Source organism: Trachypithecus francoisi, unplaced genomic scaffold (assembly GCF_009764315.1).
Source record: "Trachypithecus francoisi isolate TF-2019V2 unplaced genomic scaffold, Tfra_2.0 Lachesis_group5, whole genome shotgun sequence".
Classification (NCBI taxonomy): Eukaryota; Metazoa; Chordata; class Mammalia; order Primates; family Cercopithecidae; genus Trachypithecus; species Trachypithecus francoisi.
The window spans coordinates 12550555-12570485 of NW_022681470.1; the positions used below are offsets into that span (position 1 = coordinate 12550555).

Here is a 19931-nt window from a genome sequence, read left to right on the forward strand (position 1 = left end):
GCGGGCGTCTGTAGTCCCAGCTACTCGGGAGGCTGAGGCAGGAGAATGGCGTAAACCCGGAAGGCGGAGCGTGCAGTGAGCTGAGATCCGGCCACTGCACTCCAGCCCGGGCGACAGAGCGAGACTCCGTCTCAAAAAAAAAAAAAAAAAAAAGAAACTGGTTATTGTCACAAATTATCAAAAGCCAATATAATGAATCTTTGAATCTCCACTCACAATTTAGCTAAAAATCATAGATTGATCTCCTATCAAATATTTCCCCAAAGCTGCTAACAAACAGTAAAACAATTACTCAGAAACTTCACTCATTCACGCAGCCAACATTCACTGAGGGGCCAGTGCTGTGGTGGGTGCTAGGATATCCAGAGGAAAGTCACGGTGCTGGGTGCCCAAGAAGCGGAAAGGATGGTGAATAAACAGGAACAGTGCAGGGAGATGAGCTTTAGGAGAGGGTGGACAGCGACCAGGGAACCGAGGAGGAATCCTGGCTTGTGTGGGGTGGTGGGCCCACGGGTGAAGCTTTCCAGAAGCAACACCACGTGAGCCACGTTTCTGAGCCTGCGTATTGGTCATGAGGGCAACGAGGAGCCTGGGATGGGTTTGGAGCAGGTGCCCATGTGAAGCAGGGGTTACGTTTAGAATATCACTGGCTGGGGGTAGAAGCTGAGAGGCAGGCATGACAGTCCCTGGCAGGGGGAGGTGAAGGCTGTTGCACTAATGATGAATCCAGGTGAGAAACGGATGGATTTCAGAGATATGAAAGAGGTCGACCAGATTGGTGTATGTCACTGATTGGGTGTAATAGGCAAGACAGACAAGAGAAAGTGACCTTGGGGACAACCTTGTCCAGCTCTCACTGTAGAGAGCAGGAGACCAGGCCCTGGAAGATGCATGCCCCGTGCACACAGCGAGTGAGTGGGCGGGGCCAGGACAGGGCTCAGGTCTCCAGACCCCCCCTCCATCAGCCCTCTTAGCCCTCCTTACTCTGCAGCACAGCTGTGTGTCCCTCCTGGGACATTGTCCTATCAAGTGAACCAAGGAGCCGGCCAGGGTTTGAGGTCAGCAGATGAAAAGGCAAGCCTGACTCTGAGGGAAAGGAAGCCCCTGGCCATGATTTTGTTCTTGAAAGCCCGTAAACGTCATGCTCTTGCTTGTCAGGCCCATCTGTCCATCCCTGTGGCACCGGGACAGAGTGCACTGCATGGGGCAAGCTCATTCTGATAGGCTCCTCCAGCATGAAAAAGCTTAATAGCTTGCACTAGAGCATGGCTCCCTGTGGGCAGGGGGTTCAGGGATGCTGTTTTTGCTGTTGTGCTATCACTGGTGCTGCCGGTGCTGCTGGTGCTGCCCTTACTTGCTTCACTCCTCTAGCACCAGTGCCCAAAGCAGAGCATAAGTAGCCAAGCTTTTCTATTACGAGGGAGGCCAGCCGGGCACAGTGGCTTACACCTGTAATCCCAGCACTTTGGGAGACCTAGGTGGGCAGATCCCTTGAGGTCAGGAGTCTGAGACCAGCCTGGCCAACATGGTGAAACCCTGTCTCTACTAAAAATACAAAAATTAACTGGGTATGGTGGTGCATGGCTGTAGTCCCAGCTACTCAGGAGGCTGAGGCACAAGAATCGCTTGAATCAGGCAGGCAGAGGTTGCAGTGAGCCGAAATCACACCACTGCACTCCAGCCTGGGTGACAGAGCAAGACTCCATCTCAAAAAAAAAAAAGAAAAAAGGGAGGCCAAACCTTTTTTTTTCACGTGACCTTTAACGCTCTGTATTACCTTCTTCATCAGTGCCCTTTGACTGAGGGCTTCTTCTGGTGCTTTCAGCTATAAAATGGGCAGTGTGTGGCTATGGCAGTTTGTGGTGCCATGAAGGTGATGTGACCTGATGTGTGGGTGTGTGTATGTGTGTGCATGCTTGCGTATGTGTGGGGGTGTGTGTGTGCATTTGTGGGTTTCTGGTGCACACGGGCCTCGCTCACTGACCCCCTCTGCCATGCAGGCCTGAGTACAGTGGCTCCCCCGATTCACCAAGGACCCGCAGTGCCTACCGCTGTGATCCCCTTGCCCCCCGGGACCCATTTACTTTTTGCCCAGACCGGGAAGATTGAGCGCCTGCCCCTGGAGGGAAATACCATGAGGAAGACAGAAGCAAAGGCATTCCTTCATGTCCCGGTGAGTGCTGGCTGATTGCACCTGGTGACAGCTCCTGCTTCAGTGACCTGGAGAAACAAGCAGGACGAGGTCAGACCAGAACCCCAGGCTCAACCCCTGGAACCATGGGTGCTCATTCCATGTGGGCCCAGGTGACTGTCTCTAGATGGGGCCACTGTATTGCTGAGCTGCCCATGAGGCTTACAGTAAGATGGGCACAGATGTGGGAAGGCCTTCCAGAGCTACCCCTTGGTGGTGGCTTCATGCTAATTTCGTACCCTGTTCGTGTGCATCTGCTGGCTTGATCTTTCCATTCCTGCCAAATTCATTCATCTTTCAGCAGCTGTTCAATTCGAGAGCCTCATATCTGCCCTGAGGTAGCAACAAGCATTGGAATTTTTAGAGGCTTTCAAAGCTTCAAGATGCATTTTGTGATTTAGGGACTTCTTTTCCCATTAGATAGAGGTTAGGCAATTCAGAAAAGTCATTCTGTTTTATCTGATCCTGACTCCTGCCAAGAAACCAAACCTGAGACCTGCAGGCTTCCACTACAAGGCTGAGTCAGAGTTGCTGGAGCAGTGGGAGCGGCTATGAGGGTCCCATGAGGAGTGAAGGAGAGGGAGGGTGTGAGATCATTGGTGCTTGTAAAAGAAAGTCCCGCAGAAAGCCCTATCATTCCTCACTGGGGGCACAAAGTCTGCTTGAAAGTACTTGGTAAAGATGCTACTTGGGCCATCTTGTCTGCCACAGGCCCAGCTTCCCGTTTTTCTTCTCTTCCTCCTTTCTCTACCCATTGTGTTTTCTTCTTTTTCTATTTACTCTTCCTGAATTGATCTCCACTTCATAGATGCCACACACAGCCATATCCCTTCTTTGGGACCAGCGAGGAAACATCAGCAAAAAAGTATCCAAAATAAAAATACTTTTCAAAAGCCTCTTGCAAAGAAGTCTTTATGAGATTCATGTCCTTTTCCTGCACAAAGCCCTCAGATGGGTTCCCTCTTCACTCAGAATAAAATCCAGTCCTTTGCATGGCCCTCAAAGCCGTATAGGATCTGGCCTCTTGCTCTCTCTCCCACCCTGTTCCCTACCACTCTCACCTCACTCACTGACTTCAACCCTCTGGCCCTCTGGCTGGTCTTTGAACGTACCAGGCACATTTCTGTCTCAGGGCCTTTGCACTTGCAGTTCCCCCTGCCTGACAATTGCACAGTTCACTGCCTTACTTCATGCAAATTTCTGCCAAAGCATCATCTCTCAGAGAGGCCTGTCCTGATCCCCCTGTCCAGACAGCAGCCACTACTGCTCTCTAGCTCTTTATGCTGCTTTGTGTTTCATCAGAGCTCTTGGCACTATGTGATGCATTAAATACCCATATTTGTGTTGTGTGTCTGACATGTATCTTTCTGTTAAAATATCAGCACCACAAGAGAGGAACTGTTCATTTCTTTCATGGAGGTGTTGGTTTCATGTAGTATTTCTAGACTCAAAACTGTGCTTGGCATATAGGAAGCACTCAAAAAAATATTTGCCAAACAAATGCATACATGATCATTGTATTCATCTATTGCCTTGCTGAACATGTAAACCCCTTGAAGATCATCTGTGTCATTTCCATCTCCAGCACATGCTCTCAGGTAATAGGAATGGGTTAAATTCCCTGTGAAAGACATTCTTTCCCAAGACCAAGGGGAGAGGCTAAATGTCATGTGAGGCAATAAAAAGCAGATAATTTACAGCCTGGGCAACAGGGAGAAACCCCATCTCTACTAAAAATACAAAAATTACCTGGGCATGGTGGTGCATGCCTGTAATTCCAGCTACTTGGGAGGCTGAGTCACAAGAATTGCTTGAACCTGGGAGGCAGAGGTTGCAGTGAGCTGAGATCCTGGGCGACAGAACGAGATTCTTGTCTCAAAAAAAAATAAAATAAAATAAAAAACCCAGATAATTATTTAAGTGGGATAGGTGGAAGGGGGAATGCTGAAATAACAGGATAAACATTCACCATCTTTTGGAAAACTGTTTAAAGTGGTATTAAGTATATAAACAATGTTATGCAACTATCACCTCCATTCATCTGCAGAACTTTCTCATCATCCCAAACTGAAGCTATTAAACAATACCTCCCATAATCCCTCCACTCATGTCCTAGCCCCTGGCAGCCACCATTCTACTTACTGTCCCTATACATTTGACTTTTCTGGGTACCTCCTAGAAGCAGAATCATACAGTATTTGTCATTTGTGTCTGGCATATTTCACTTAGCACGATGTCCTCAGGTTCATCCATACTGTAGCATGTGTCAGAATTTCTTTCTTTTTTAAGACTGAAAAACATCCCATTGTATGGATCTGCCATATTTTGTTTATTTATTCATCTATCAGCAGTTGCTTTCACCTTCTGGCTTTTGCAAATAATGCTGCTATGAACACAGGTATACAAATATCTGTCGAAGTCCCTGCTTTAACTTCTTTTCGATATATATACCAAAGTGGAATTGCTGGATCATACGGTAATTCTATATTTAATTTTTTGAGGAACAACCATACTGTTTTCCACAGTGGTTGTACCGTTTTACATACCCACCAGCAGAGCACAAGGGTTTAAATTCCTCCATATCCTTACCAAAACTTGTTGGCTGTTTTTGTTTTTTAATGATAGCCGTTGTAACGGGTATGAAGTGGTTTTGATTTGCATTTTCCTAATAATTTATAACATTGAACATCTTTTCATGTACTTAGTGGCCACTTGTATATCTTCTTTGGGGAAATGTCTACTTAAATCCTTTTGTCTGTTTTTTGATTGGTTCTTTTGTTGTTGTTGAGTTGTGGGAATTCTTTATATATTCTGGATATTAACTCTTTAAAAGATACATGATTTGCAATATTTTCTTACATTCCATGGTTGTCTTTTCAGTCTTTTGATTGTGTCCTATGATGCACAGAAATTTGTAATTTTGATGTAGTCCAATTTACCTATTTTTTCTTTTGTTGCCTGTGCTTTTGGTATCATATCCAAGAAATTGTTGCCAAATCCAATGTCATGAGGCTTTCCCCCTGGTTTTCGTCTAAGAGTTTTATAAGTTTGCTCTTACATTTAGGTCTTTGATTCATTTTGAGTTAATTTTTGTATGTGGTGTGAGGTAAGAGTCACTGTCCTTTTTGACTTGATCCCTTGAGGAGGAAGTATGTGCTCATCCTCCTCATTTTCCCAGTAAAAGATCATCCTGGTCCACCACTGCCTTGTTCCTGAGACCTTCCCTGCTGAGTCCTTCCCTGGCTTCGTAATGCCTAGTATTGTGACCACAACCAAGCACCCACTCCCAGTGTTTCTTGTAACTGAACAATTCAGTGTTTCCAGACTATTGACAGAATGAAACCTCACCACATGCTGAGATCATACAGCCCGGCAGCTTCTTCCTGAGCCTCTCATCGGCAGCATCCAAAGAAAGGAACTCCTCACTGTCTGATCAAGGGAAAAGTCTGTGCTTCTGTTTTGTTTTTGAGTTTTTATTTTGAAGTAATCAGAGCCACAGAAGTTGGAAAGGTATACAGAGAGGTCCTGTGTACCTTTCACCTGGTTTCTCCCAATGGCTAAATTTTACAGAAGTATGAATGCCTATAGTTTTAAAATATTTTAATTTGCAAAAGATCTTGACAAGGCTTTGCCAAATCGACCTGTGGGCAGATGACTTGTTTTGAGCTGGTTGCTTTAAATAATTTAAGTAATTCAGTGTTCTTTCTAGGTTGGAGTCTTGTCTAAATATCACCATAGTTCGTCATACATAATGAGCACCTAATAAATACTCGTTAATGAGTTACTGGCAGGTAATTGATTTGCCTCTTCTGAGGAGAGGCTAGCTTACTCAGAGCTAACTGTCAGTGGCTTTTCAAACTGAAATATAGCCCAGTAGGTTTTCACGAAACTCAAATCACATGTAAAACGTTACTCAACTTCGCTTCCTCTGGTCCTTTTCTGTCTCACTTTTGTAAGAACCAATGTGTGGAAAAGGACCCTGGGCGTGTTTGCTGAAGGAAATGTTTTCTTTCCTTAATGCTGTGGAGGGCCAGAGAAGTTGATGAGCATGTTTGCTGAAGGAAATGTTCTCTTTCCTTAGTACCACGGAAGGCCAGAGAAGTTGATGGGCCTGGGATGCTGTGAAGAAGGTACCCACAGTTGGGGCCTGAGCATTAGGTTGCGATGGTTTAAGAGAGTGAATATCTTAAAAGTGCACAGCATTGTCTGGGCACACTGGCTTACGTCTGTAATCTCAGGACTTTGGGAGGCCCAGGCGGGTGGATCAGTTGAGCTCAGGAGTTCGAGACCAGCCTGGGCAACATAGTGAGACTTTATCTGTACAAAAAATAGAAAAATTAACTAGGTGTGGTGGCACATGTCTGTAGTCCCAGCTACAATTTAAATGTAAATTGTTTACATTTAACCTTATTTATGCCTTCATTTATTTGGATCTTTTATAGTTTCATGCTGCAGTATTGTATAGTATTCAGTGTGGAATCTTGCATATTTAAAAATGTTTATCCTTACATATTTTCTGTTTTTTTGATGCTGTCACAATTATTAAGGTTTATTTTCTATATTTTGCTAGTATATAGAAAAACAATTTTGTATTGACTTTGTATCTTGCACCCTTGCTAGATTCACTTATTGGTTATAGTAGTTTTTTAGATTCCGCATGACTTTCTACATAAATAACCATATTATCTTAGAATAGAGTAATTTTACTTCTTCAATACGTATGCCTTTTATGTCTTTTTCTTTGTCACCTTCAAGTAGGCAAAGATTTCTTAGTATTCAAAAAGCATTAGCCATAAAGAAAAAAATAATAAATTAGACTTACTAAACATTAAAAACTTTTGCTCTTCCAAACACTATTAAGAAAATGAAAGAGCAAACTACAAACTGAGAAGAAATAATAGGTGGGTGCAGTGGCTGGTGCCAGTAATCCCAGCACTTTGGGAGGCTGAGTCAGATGGCTTGCTTGAGCCAGGAGTTTGAGACCAGAGTAGGCAAGACAGTGAGACTCTGTTGCTACAAAAAAATTTAAGAAATTAGCCAGGCATGGTAGCACATGCCTGTAGTCCCAGCTACTCGAGAGACTGAGGGCGAGGATCACTTGAGTTCAGGAGGTTGAGGCTGCAGTGAGCAGTAATCACGCCACTACACTCCAGCCTGGGCAACAGAGACCCTGTCTCAAAAAATACATATTTATGCATGTATACACACACACACACACACACACAAATTCCTACACATATAGATGTACCTATATACGTATATGACAAGAGTTTTATCTGAAATATATGAACAAGTCCTACAACTCAATGATAAAAATGTTTAAATGGACAAAACACTTGGCACTTCATAACAAAAGATATCCAAATGCCTGTAGGCATGCAAAAAGATTCTCACTATCAGATGCTTGTAGATGGACCACTCTAACCACTGGTCTTCACTTCCAGGCTAAAGTCATCATTGGACTGGCCTTTGACTGTGTAGACAAGATGGTTTACTGGACGGACATCACTGAGCCTTCCATCGGGAGAGCCAGTCTGCATGGCGGAGAGCCAACCACCATCATCAGGCAAGGTAAGCAAGCAAATATTATTTTTCCTTTTTTGGTTTTGCTTCTAGCAGCCCAGTGGCCACATATGCCAGAGAAGAACAGCAAATGAAGCTGAACTTTCACAAACATTTCTCAGTTTGTTGTTGCATTACTGTGATAAAGTACATAAAGTTTAGGCACAACCTGCTTTTCAGTGTTCAACCTCAATTTCTCAACTGAGCAAATTCCTCATTAAGGATGCCAATTTCAACCAACGACGCTGAGCATTGTTTTTCATGCCTACATTCAACAAATCAAGACTATTTTACATGGGTATGATTTATCTAGTTCAAAGACCATTACAACAAAAATCCAAGGACCTCTAAAAATTCCACTGTGCTGAAATGGTCAAGTATTACACGTTGCTTGATTCAGTGACTCATCAACTGACTTAGGAATATTTTTGCTCATATGACATTGTCATGCTGATGATATTTGTTCTGTGGAGTCATCTCGCATTCTCTGCAAAATATTCACTTCAAAGATACATCTTTAAAATAGAGCAGCCTCATTTTGTATTTCTTTTTACTTGGCACTGAATGTAGTTTTTTCTATTTTCAATGGAATGTTTCCCTAACAATTGATATTCTAGACGATTTCCTGTGCCCGTGGAATAACTCCTGAAGCATTTTTTTCCCTTCTTTGTTGCCTTCAGTAGAGATGATGCAGCAGGAATGAAGCTGAGGTCGAATTAACTATGTCTGGCTTTGGACATAGGCCCTGAATCCTTTTCTGGAAGCCAACAGGCTATTTAAATCATGTCTTCTAGTTTTCACACTTTGGTTTAGTGAAAAACAGTTTGAAAATGCCTATCTCTCTGTGTTAAACATGTTTTTGTTATTATCTACGATTTCATTTTAAAACCCAGTGGAAGAGGGGAATAGGTCATTGTTTGCTATTTCCTGTTGCTTTTGGAGCTCATAGTCATCCAAGAACGCTGTAAGCACAGTAAGAAACATTCCAAGCAAAAGCCTACTTACTGTGAAAACACAGAATTAAACCAAAATGTCTTCTTTGTAGAAGAAAGATCACTGGGAATAATTTTCTTTTTTTTAAGAGAGAAAGAAGCTTCCAGTTATCTCCTTAGCATGGTACAGTTGGTGTTTGCCTAGTGAGTAAGAGGGACAGTTAGGTATCATTTTCTTTTCTTCCTTATTTCATAACAGCCTGGATCCCGGGTTTTTCTTTCTTTCCTTAAGTTATAGTCCCAACCAAGTATCTTTAAAAAGTATCATATCTTTGAGGTAAGCAGTAAGGAATACTTCTTCCTCAGACTGCACATTGAAGGATAAGATTTTCCAGACCTTTCCCTTGGAAGAGTAGCTCATAAAGAAGTATTTTGATTGAGGGAGAAGGGGATTGGTTGCTTTTGGGTTTGAGATCGGGACCAGGGCTGGTTCTAAGGAGACGATATGCATGGAACTTCCTCCAGGTGCCTCGCAGAGATACTCTCACAGAGCAGCCTGTCCCCTCTGTTTTCTTTGTGTATATCTGAGTGGCTCTTGTCTCTCACACAGGATGTGCTCGTTCCAAATATACTCTAGAATAACTTATTCTGGTTCTATCTGAAAGCCAGAAGGGACCTTTGGAGGTCAGTCTCACTGTCCCTGTTCGTCTGTAGACATGGGAAATATTTTGATACTTTATAAATCTCTACTTTGGGTTTAGATAATAAAGACTTTGTTTACGTGGGGTTTCTAATTTTCAGTAAACTTCCTCTGGTGGGCTTTCTTTCTGGGGGCTCTGATGTGTTCAGCATCCAAGGTCACCATCATATTAGGGCTCTGGCGAAGGCTAATGCAAAGGGGGCTGAGGGTCTGCATTGCTTGTATATTGACAAAAGAACCCAGTATTGGAGCCAGGCACGGTGGCTCACGTCTGTAATCCCAACACTCTGGGAGGTCGAGGCGGTGGATCACTTGAGGTCAGGAGTTTGAGGCCAGCCTGGACAACATGGTGAAACCCTGTCTCTACTAAAAATACAAAAATTAGCCAGGCATGGTGGTGCGCACCTGTAATCCCAGCTACTCGGGAGGCTGAGGTAGAAGAATCATTTGAACCCGGGAGGTAGAGGTTTGCAGTGAGCCGAGATCATGCCACTGCACTTCAGCCTGGGCAACAGAATGAGACTGTGTCTCAAAACAAAACAAAACAAAACAAAACAAAACAAAACAAAACAGAACACAGTATTGGAATGGTTTCCTCATAGCCCAGATCCCTCAGGTAGGGTAGCCCCTTCTCCTTCCTGCTTATACTCCAGTCATACTAAGTGACCTTCATTCCTTCAGTCAGTAGAAGGGAAAGATATCCTAAGTGATATCAATAAAGCACAAATTGCTATTATTAATTTTTAAAAACTGTATAATAAAACACCAATGCAATCTTGAGCTTCCAGTGAAGTCAGATGGGTGCTGAGGGTTTGCAGGGAAGGTTCATGTTACCTGGTGGCAACTCCTGGCTTGAAAATCAGTTGCTATAACCCAGTAAAGACTGGGGTGTTATTTGTAATCACTGACACCCCTTCTTTGTACCCCTTATACTTGTATGAAAGTAATAACAACTATGGTTTCTTGAAAGTATTATTTCTGTGAAATGACCTTTATCCCCCATAATTAGTGAACAAGATAGAACTATTTTTCCATTCCCCATCTTAAGATCTTCCACTGCCTCCCCTCTGCCTAAGCTCTAAGTTCATTAACATGTCATCCTACCTTCATCTCTGACCACTCCCCCACCCTCATGGTCTCCAACCACATATAATGACATCCTGTTCACTTCAAGCCACCGTCCAGCCTTCCTTTATGCCTGTGTGCCAGTCCCGTGGCCTAAAAAGCTCTCATCCAGGATCTTTGTCTGACAAACTGCTATTGGTCCTTCAGGTGCCAGCTTCCAGCAATGTCACCTCCCCTAGGAACCCCTCCCTCGTCTCCCCAGGCTGGGATTCCTCCTCCAGGCTCCCATGGGACCTGGAACTCAGTCTCAACTGTGGTTGGCTGTGGGCTCATGGAAAACTGGGCCTCAGCTTAGCCATTGTTACTGTCCTGGTTCCCAGTGTGCTGCATGATGGATAACCACAGAGTGAGTAAATGGCATTTTTGAATTTGTCACTTTGAGTGTTGTTTATCTTATAAACAACAAGCATTTCACATTCTCATCTGGTTTCTCAAAGTGCAGAGATTGGACACCATGTGAAGTAACATTGAGTATTCAGAAAAACCTCATCTCACCTGCTTAGAAAACAAAACAAAACAAAACAAAACAATTAGAGGAGCTCTGTGTTTACTTCTAGATCTTGGAAGTCCAGAAGGCATTGCTGTTGATCACCTTGGCCGCAACATCTTCTGGACAGACTCCGACCTGGATCGAATAGAAGTGGCGAAGCTGGATGGCACGCAGCGCCGGGCGCTCTTTGAGACCGACCTGGTGAATCCCAGAGGCATTGTAACGGATTCCGCGAGAGGGTATCTTTGTGTAAATATGTGTGTGCGTCTCTTTGATTTGCATCTGCCCCTTTAGAGATTCCCAGATGTGAGGCTTTAACTCCAGCATTGCTCTCCTGAAATCAATGAGTACAGGACGAAAGAGTCTGCGGTTGGTGACTTGTAGATATCCATGGTACAATGCCAGAACATGTATTACAGCGTGGACTTGATACCATGTCCCACTTTCAAATCTTTTGCTAAGAGACTTTACAAGTTGGCATGCTCAGAATTGGATATTTTCCATATGGCTTCAGTGTGGATCAACACTCAGGTTACGTCAACTCCAGAAGAGTAGCAGGGCAGCATAGATGGACCCCTGAGGCTGTTTTCTGGGGCAGACCCAGCCTGAACACCCTGGAGACCCCTTCCTGTGGGTTTCTTCGGCACATCCATGCTTTCTCTTCCTACTCATTGCAAGGTCTACCTCTTACACAACAGGCTCTTAGCTCCTCCACACTGATTCTTTCCCTTTGAGACCACATCTCTTATTCTGTGGCCACTCAGCCACCTCCTTGAAGGCAGGTGCTCTGACCACAACCCCTGCCAACATCTGCTTCTTGCCCTAGTCTGGTCCCCTGGGTCTGCTGTGCTCTCCTCCATGTGGGCCCCATACAGGGAATTCCATGTATTTATGCCAGTTGTAAGCTTTTACTTTGTTTTCTTTTGCTAACAGCTTCATTGAAATACAATATGTCAGTTACGTTAAAGGGAACCAAATTTGTTAGTAACAGAATCACCAAATTGAAGTGAGGAACCAAATCCAAGTGTCCTTGCAAAAGGAAATGTGTTTTATCACCTCTCGATCCTTTCAGGCATTCTGTTTTCATGTCTGCCAATCACTTCATTGTAATTGTTTTCAAGTGCTTTTCTAAACTTTTTCTCACGCATCCTTATTATTTCTTTTCTTCTTTCCCCCGCTTTTCCTCCTCCAGGAACCTTTACTGGACAGACTGGAACAGAGATAACCCCAAGATTGAAACTTCCTACATGGATGGCACGAACCGGAGGATCCTGGTGCAGGATGACCTGGGCTTGCCCAATGGACTGACGTTCGACGCATTCTCATCTCAGCTCTGCTGGGTGGATGCAGGTGATAGAAAGCTGGACACTGTCTAGGGCGGGTCTCAATCTCCTAAGTCAGGGGTGGGCAAACTAGGGTCCTGAGGCCAAATCTAACCAGCCACCTGTTTGTATATAACCCAGAAGCTATGAATGGGTTTTACATTTGAACTGGTACATTAAATGTATACTGGTACAAAGTTGTATAGATACCTGTGTACTGTCCTTGGGTTTCCCTCTTGGCCTGCAAAACCTGAAATAATTTACTGTCTGGTGCTTTAAGAAAAAGTTGGCCACCCTCGTGTTGTAAGTGGCACTGCACAGAGCCTGGAGTCACCCTGATACTGATAAGCAATTCGCAACTTACATTACTCTGCCCTGGCTCGTGCCTCCCCAGCAGAAGCAACACATGAGGAAGAGACAACTTTGTAAGAGCAAGCCCCATGTGTTCTCTGGGATTTGTCATTGTAATGCTTAATTCCTCCCACTCATGCCCTTATTATTCTTGTTTTTTCGGCACAATGGGGCCATTTCTTGCGTGAACAATGAATGACTTGTTTCCACTCCACACAGGCACCAGTCGGGCGGAATGCCTGAACCCCAGTCAGCCCAGCAGACGCAAGGTTCTCGAAGGGCTCCAGTATCCTTTCGCTGTGACGAGCTACGGGAAGAATCTGTATTACACAGACTGGAAGATGTACGTCAACTCTAGCCGTGGGGGCTGCGTGGGGGCTGCTTGGGCCTGCCTCTCCACCCACTGTCTCTGGGAGGCCAGGCCCTTCCCATCTGGCCTCTTGGCTTGACTTTTGAGCCTCCAGAAATGTCCCCTCTAGGGATGTCTCCTCTCCCTCATCCTTCTGGTTGTGAGGAGCCAAGAGAGGAACATGAAGAAGGAGGGAGGACAGGGCCCTAGGGTACAGGAGGTGTCATTTGTCATCCAGATGCTCCTGACTGTGTGGTTTCCAGTCTTTAAACCTGGACTTCCTCAGCACGTCTGCTCTTTCCCCAGCAGCTGGCCCAGGGTCCCATGGCCGGTGGGCTCCATGTCCACTTCATGTCCCTGCTTCATTATAGTTGTCAAACTGCAATATTCCCACGGCCTCTTCTTGACCACCCCTTCCTGCCAAAGGAGGGATTAAACTAAGAAGACAACTGGCCAGAGGCGTCTGTCTAGAAAGCTCATTTCCTGCCTGGGATTTAGAGTGGGAGGGAAGACCTAGCTGGTCTTTATCCTTTTGTAAAAAGCCAGAGAAATGCAGGCTTGGCCCACCCCAGGAGAAGGAAGGGATGTCTAGGAAGCAAGCCCATCATGTCTGTTTATGGCCTCCAGTTTATCCTTAAAATGACAAGAGGCTGCCTTGTAGATACAAGTTCAAGCCATCAGATGTGTTTTCACCTTCTGCCCTTTGGTACTTTGTAGGAATTCCGTGGTTGCTCTCGATCTTGCAATTTCCAAGGAGACGGATGCTTTCCAACCCCACAAGCAGACCCGGCTGTATGGCATCACCACGGCCCTGTCTCAGTGTCCCCAAGGTAACTCTCCTGTGCCATTACTGGGGGCACCTGGAGGCTCAGCGCCCACACTCTGGCTGCTACCCTTATGGCCACTAGTAGCCTTGATTATGCCGTAAGAGAGATCCAGTCCTTTGCATCCAGGGTTTTCATTAGAAGGTGGACCAGTTAAATAAACAGAAAATAATAGGTCATGAAGTTGTCAGGATGAGGAAAAGCATTGAGTTTTGGGCTGGATATAAAAGTATAGGGTCTTCAGGTTCCAAATAGTCAGGTTAGAATATTACAATGTTAGGATCTCTGCTGCTTTAAAAGTCCATCCATTTGGCCTAACAGCAATAACAATAATTAATAATAAGAATTGCAAACATATGTGCGGCACTTACTGTGAGCTATGAACTTTACACATATCAATTCACTTAGAGTTCTAAATATTTTGTATTCATTAGTTCATGTAATCCTCATAGCAACCCTATGAGGTAGGTACTATTATTATGTTCATTTCATAAATAAGCAAACTGAAGCAACTTGCTCCAAGTCACACAGCTCACGGGTGAGTCCAGGTAGCCTGGCCCTGGAGTCTGTGCTGTGCTGCCTCTTGAAGGCCTCTCCCCTCACCCACTTTCCTTCTCAGCTTCACTCATCTTCTCCTGTCAGTGTGAAGCTGGGAGTGCAAGCTACATAAAAAGAACTTCACACTTTAAAATGCCAACTCCATGTTATGATCAGAGCTGGAGAACTTCCCCTGAGATCTGTGTAATAGCCTTAGTAGAAAATCTGCCTAACCCCCAAGTTGGGAATCAGTGTTTGTGTCCATCTGGTTTAATACTGATAAAACAGACAATGGATCAGCTCAGCTGATTGCCTAGCACAGTGTCCCCACTCTCCTGAAGCCTTCCTAGCATGGCTTCAAGGAAACCAAAATTGGGATCACACACAAGAAGGAGCTCACTGTCTTAACTGGCTATGGAGTCAGGTGAGAGAGAGGGCTACTGAACTGATTTCTGCCTTTTCCAGGCCATAACTACTGCTCAGGGAATAATGGCGGCTGCACCCACCTCTGCTTGGCCACCCCAGGGAGCAGGACCTGCCGTTGCCCTGACAACACCCTGGGAGTTGACTGTATCGAACGGAAATGAAGACAAGAGTGCCTTATTTCCTTTCCAAGTATTTCACAGCAACACTCTACTTGAAGCAACTTGGTCCAGATTGAAAAGTGTCCTCTGGCCACTAGGCCCAGACCCAGCCCAGCCTGAGCCCCAACAACTTTTCCCTCATTGTTCCCCAAAACATGCACCCTGGACTTCTCTAATAGAAAAGTCTCCACCCCCACACAAGGACAGAACCTTCCACCGCTCCCCCAACCCTCAGACAGACTTATACATCCCTGAGTGAGGATTACATGCCCATCTCAGTGTCCTAGGACCTTTTCCCAATACTAGCCCTCAGTGGTGAACAGAACCTCCCAAATTTGAGTTACACCCTTCCCTGTGGCCTTATGAGCTCAGCCTCGCTTTGAGGTACCCACCATCCTGTCAGCTCCTAGACATATGAGCCAGGGCCTGACTAGGAAAAGTTGGGAGTTAGGGAGGGAATTAGCATTCCTTAATATTTTGTTTTGGTGCTCTGAGTTTCTTCTTTATTGTAGTCCTATATTTTTACTCCTCAGTTCCTCACCATCGTCATCTTATCTAAGACCCCCATTATAAAGTTCATGCTCTGCTTTTTGATCAAACCCTACCCTGTCCTAGAGATATATGGGCATTTGGTGGATGATAATAAACAGCCCCTCCCAGATAGAATGTCAATATTTGAGCAGTAGGATATTGGCATTTGTTAGTTAAAGGCTTAAATCAAAAGAATGTCCAATGGTAGGAATTTCAAGGTGTAGTCAGATATTTGAGAATAGGGGATTGTTTTGATGTGCCTTAAATTGTACCAAAGATTACTAATTATTCCTCTTTGCCCAAAATACTTGCATCCAAGGTTCTAGTCTCTGTTGCTGTGTTGGTCTTCAGCCCCACTGCTGGCACCAATGTCCCTCCTTTTCATGGAGACCTATTTGAGGCACAGGATGGGGCTGCCTCCAGATGATTTCCCACCACAGTCCCTCACCTCTGGCCTCCACACTACAGAACCAATTTACACTCAACAATGACCTCACCCCTCCTTGGTTTCCCCCTCGATCTGTGGCCATTGTTGGATGTATTCTCATCTAACAACACAATCTGGAAAGACTGAATTGAATATTTATACTAGTGGTTCATATCCTTTATTGCTTAATGATCTAATTAAAAGGATCATTGCTACATTTCGTATTTATATTTCTACAATTTGTTTAGAAAACATCTCCTGACCATATCAGTAGCTGGTGTTATCTTTTTATCAACTGCTTCCCAGAGTCCTAAAACAATAGAAGTTTTGGATTGAAAAGTTCAGCATAAGGAGTTTGAGTCAGTAAAGGATGGGATAAAGAAGTCGAGAAGAGTCAATGAAAAGTATCACAAAAAAGAGATTGATCAACAAGAGAAATAAAAAAGCCCAAGAGGAAGTGGAAGGGGAAGGAATTTAAGAACAGCAATAAGTAAAACTCTTAAGTAACTCCAAAAAGAAAATGGTACATTTTGCCAAAGACCACTTATACTTGAGAACATGGAAGAATTTGCCTGATACTCTCTTTGGGGAAGAGAGTCTCTCCTCTTTTCCTCAAACCCCAGTACCCTCAGCCTCTCCACCCGACCTTCTCCTGACTTTGTCCTCTCTTGCTTCTGCAGTACATTGGAACCTGAATTGAAATAAAGTCTTTCCTTGAATAATTGGAGTCTGTCTTGAGAGGCAAATATAACCCCAAGAATCACAAGATTCAAGGACCATGTAGGTCTTTTACATAGCCCAACTCCATAAATCAGTCTCACTTTGTATTTATCATTTCATATTAAACCCTCTATATCAAATGTTCATCATAATTTTGTATGATTTTTAAAACTATTTTATTCATTTTATTAGATTTATTCTAAAATTTTTAAATGGTAAATTCTTAAACTGTGGAAACCACTAAAGGTGCTTATTAACTGTTCTCCCAGATTTGTACAAGTATTGGAAGATTCCTTGAGTTTACAGCTGTACAAATAGTGTGGAAAATAAATTTTTTTTGTTAAAAAGAAAATCTTCCTCTATCTTTTTTGAATGAAGAGATTTAATGTTGGGAGGCTGATTCACGATAGACAGACAGACAACCACTTAATAATCTGCAAAACCTGTGGAACCCGGAAACTCTTATCTCAGTATTATGAGAGCTATATGTTTCTCAACCACAAAAAAACTTAAGGGTTGTAATTTACTTAAAAATGAGTAGGCTGGGTGCAGTGTCTCACACCTGTAATCCCAACACTTTGGGAGGCCAAGGTGGGTGGATCACTTGAGGCCAGGAGTTTGAGACCAGTTTGGGCAATACAGGGAGATTCCATCTCTACAAAACATCAAAGAAAAAAAACAAAAAACAAAATTAGCCGGGCATGGTGGCACACACCTGTCGTCCCAGATACTCAGGAGGCTGAGGTGGGAGGATTGTTTGAATCTGGGAGGCCGAGGCTGCAGTGAGCTATGATCGTGCCACTGCAGTCCAACCTGGGCAACAGAGTGAGACCCTATATCGAAAATGTAAAAAATAAAATAAAAAATAAATTACAGATTTCAAGCCACTCTTTTTGATACTGTTTTCATTGAGAAAATATATTCTACAAGCAGGCAATAGAAAAAGTTTTCTGATTCAGCTCTGGAGATAAGCTGTGTTTTAATTCTTTTTTTACCTCCAGGAAGGAAGAAAGATGCTTTCCTGACACTGGCTATGGGGTGAGACCCCTGGTCTGTTTTAAGCTGCCACCAATAGGCAATGCCACTCATGCTGGCCCCTGGGTGGGATGAGAATGGCCTCTGACTTGGACAGAGTGAAGGAGCTCAGTACAGGAATGAGGTGTCCAGAGCTCAGTTGCTGCAGAGAAGGGAACTGGTACCATCAATGGAGCCAATATACAGCCTGCCAGTGTGAATTTCTTGAAAGAGACAACTTATATATGTTAGGGCTAAGACTTCTAGTGTTTTATTCTGGCTATAAAATCTGATTACTCAAAGATGATATCAAGCTCCATGGTGGAGATAAGAAGCTCCAGGAATCTATCCCTCCATTAAAACAATTGAACTAGCAAGAGCTGTCTGATGCAACTATTTTGGAATTCGGGATTTTAGGGAACACTTGCCGCACCCAGGAGAAAGCTTGATGAGGAGGCTGGCAAGTTTTGGTCAAGTTCAGCTCTTCACTTAGTGTGGCTATCACCCGCCTTGCTCAGCCCAGGGCAGTCAGTTGTGGGGACAGCAGCTCAGGTTCTCAGTGTGGCTCGCTGGAGCCAGGTTGGACGATAAAGACCCCGTTTTCCAAAAACCAAGGTTGTGGGTTCTGATTACTGATTGCTGCTTTTGATCCTTGAGGGGCTAGCATATAGGGAAAACTTTTCATGCCCCTGGGTTTGTCACTCATTTCTTGGATAGGATATCAAAAGCACCAGCAACAAAAGAAAAAAACAGGTAAGCTGGACTTTGTCAAAATGAACATTTTTGCATCAAAGGATACTATCAAGAGAGTAAAAAGACAACCCGTAGAATGGGAGAAAATATTTGCAAATTCTCTGTGATAAGGAATTAATATTCAGAATATAACTACATTTCAACAACAAAAAAGCAAACAATTTAAAAATGAGTAAAGGATGTGAGTCAACATTTATATGAAGAAGATATACAAATGGCCAATAAGTATATGAAAAGATACTCAATATCATTAGTCATTAGATAAATGCAAATAAAAACCACAGTTTGCCGCCACTTTACAGCATTAGGGTGGCTTTTATCAAAAACAAAAAAACAAAACCAGACAAGTGCTGGAGAGCATGTGGAAACCTAGAAACTTTGCCCATTGCTAATGGGAATGAAAAAAGACAGCTTGGTGGTTCCTCAAAAAGTTGAATATAGAATTACTCTATGATCCAGCAGTTCCACTCCTGGGAATATACCCAAAATAATCGAAAACAAGGGCTGGAACAGATGCTTGTGTGCTGCTGTTCATTGCAATGTCATTCACTGTAGCCAAAAGTTATGGAAACAACCCAAGTGTCCATCAACAGATGAATGGATGAACAAAATATGTTATGTACATATAATGGAATATTACTGAGCCTAACAAATGAAATCCTCATACATGCTACAACATAGGTGAACCTTCAGGACATTATGCTGTGGGAAATAAGCCAGACACAAACTGTCAAGCAATATATATGCTTCCATTTATATGAGATATCTAGAATGGACCAATTCATGGAGACTGAAAGTAGATCAAAGGTTACCAGGGACTGTGGGGAGGTAGAATGGAGAATTATTGCTCAATGGCTACAGAATTCTTATTTGGGAAAATGAAAAGTACTGGAAATAGATAGTGGTGATGGTTGCACAATATTGTGAATGTAATAAATGTCAGTGACTTGTACACTTAAAAATTATTAATGACCGGGTGTCGTGGCTTACACCTGTAATCCTAGCACTTTGGGAGGCCACAAGGTCAGGAGATCAAGACCATCCTGGCCAACCTGGTGAAACCTCATCTCTACTAAAATGTAAAAAATTAGCTGGGTGTGGTGGCACGTGCCTGTAGTCCCAGCTACTCGGGAGGCTGAAGCAGAGGAATCACTTGAACCTGGGAGGCGGAGGTTGCAGTGAGCCGAGATCGTGCCACTGCACTCCAGCCTAGAAACAGAGCAAGATTCTGTCTCAAAAAAAAAAAAAAAAAAAAAAAAGCAAATTTCATGATACATACATATTTTACAATTTTTAAAATTAATAATGTAATATACCCAAAACCACTGCAGGTACACTTTGGGTGAATTACCTAGCATGTGAATTGCTCACATGTGAATATCTCAATAAAGCTGTTTTGGGTGGGCACATCTGTAATCTGTAAACATGGCTCACATCTGTAATCTCAGCACTTTAGGAGGCTGAGGCAGGAGGACAACTTGAGGCCAGTAATTTGAGACCAGCCTGGGTAATATGGTGA

At 43.7% G+C, this 19931-nt stretch overlaps 1 protein-coding gene and 1 long non-coding RNA gene across 2 annotated transcripts in view; one reads left to right on the forward strand and one right to left on the reverse strand.

Annotated features, from left to right (window-relative positions):
• The window catches only part of NID1 (nidogen 1), a 90457-nt gene extending 73473 nt beyond the window's left edge, over window positions 1–16984 (forward strand). The window contains exons 14-20 of the mRNA XM_033195847.1: window positions 2001–2173; window positions 7636–7762; window positions 11068–11239; window positions 12193–12350; window positions 12893–13016; window positions 13740–13852; window positions 14849–16984. Of these exons, the coding sequence (XP_033051738.1) occupies window positions 2001–2173; window positions 7636–7762; window positions 11068–11239; window positions 12193–12350; window positions 12893–13016; window positions 13740–13852; window positions 14849–14970 (989 nt within the window). The 3' untranslated portion in view covers window positions 14971–16984. The remainder of the gene's footprint in view (window positions 1–2000; window positions 2174–7635; window positions 7763–11067; window positions 11240–12192; window positions 12351–12892; window positions 13017–13739; window positions 13853–14848) is intronic.
• Window positions 2085–4003, reverse strand: LOC117074418. The gene is made up of 3 exons (XR_004433579.1): window positions 3941–4003; window positions 2431–2524; window positions 2085–2220 (listed from the first exon to the last, which is right to left on the reverse strand). It is a non-coding gene; the product is annotated as an uncharacterized LOC117074418 (long non-coding RNA).
• Window positions 16985–19931: the final 2947 nt, after the last annotated feature.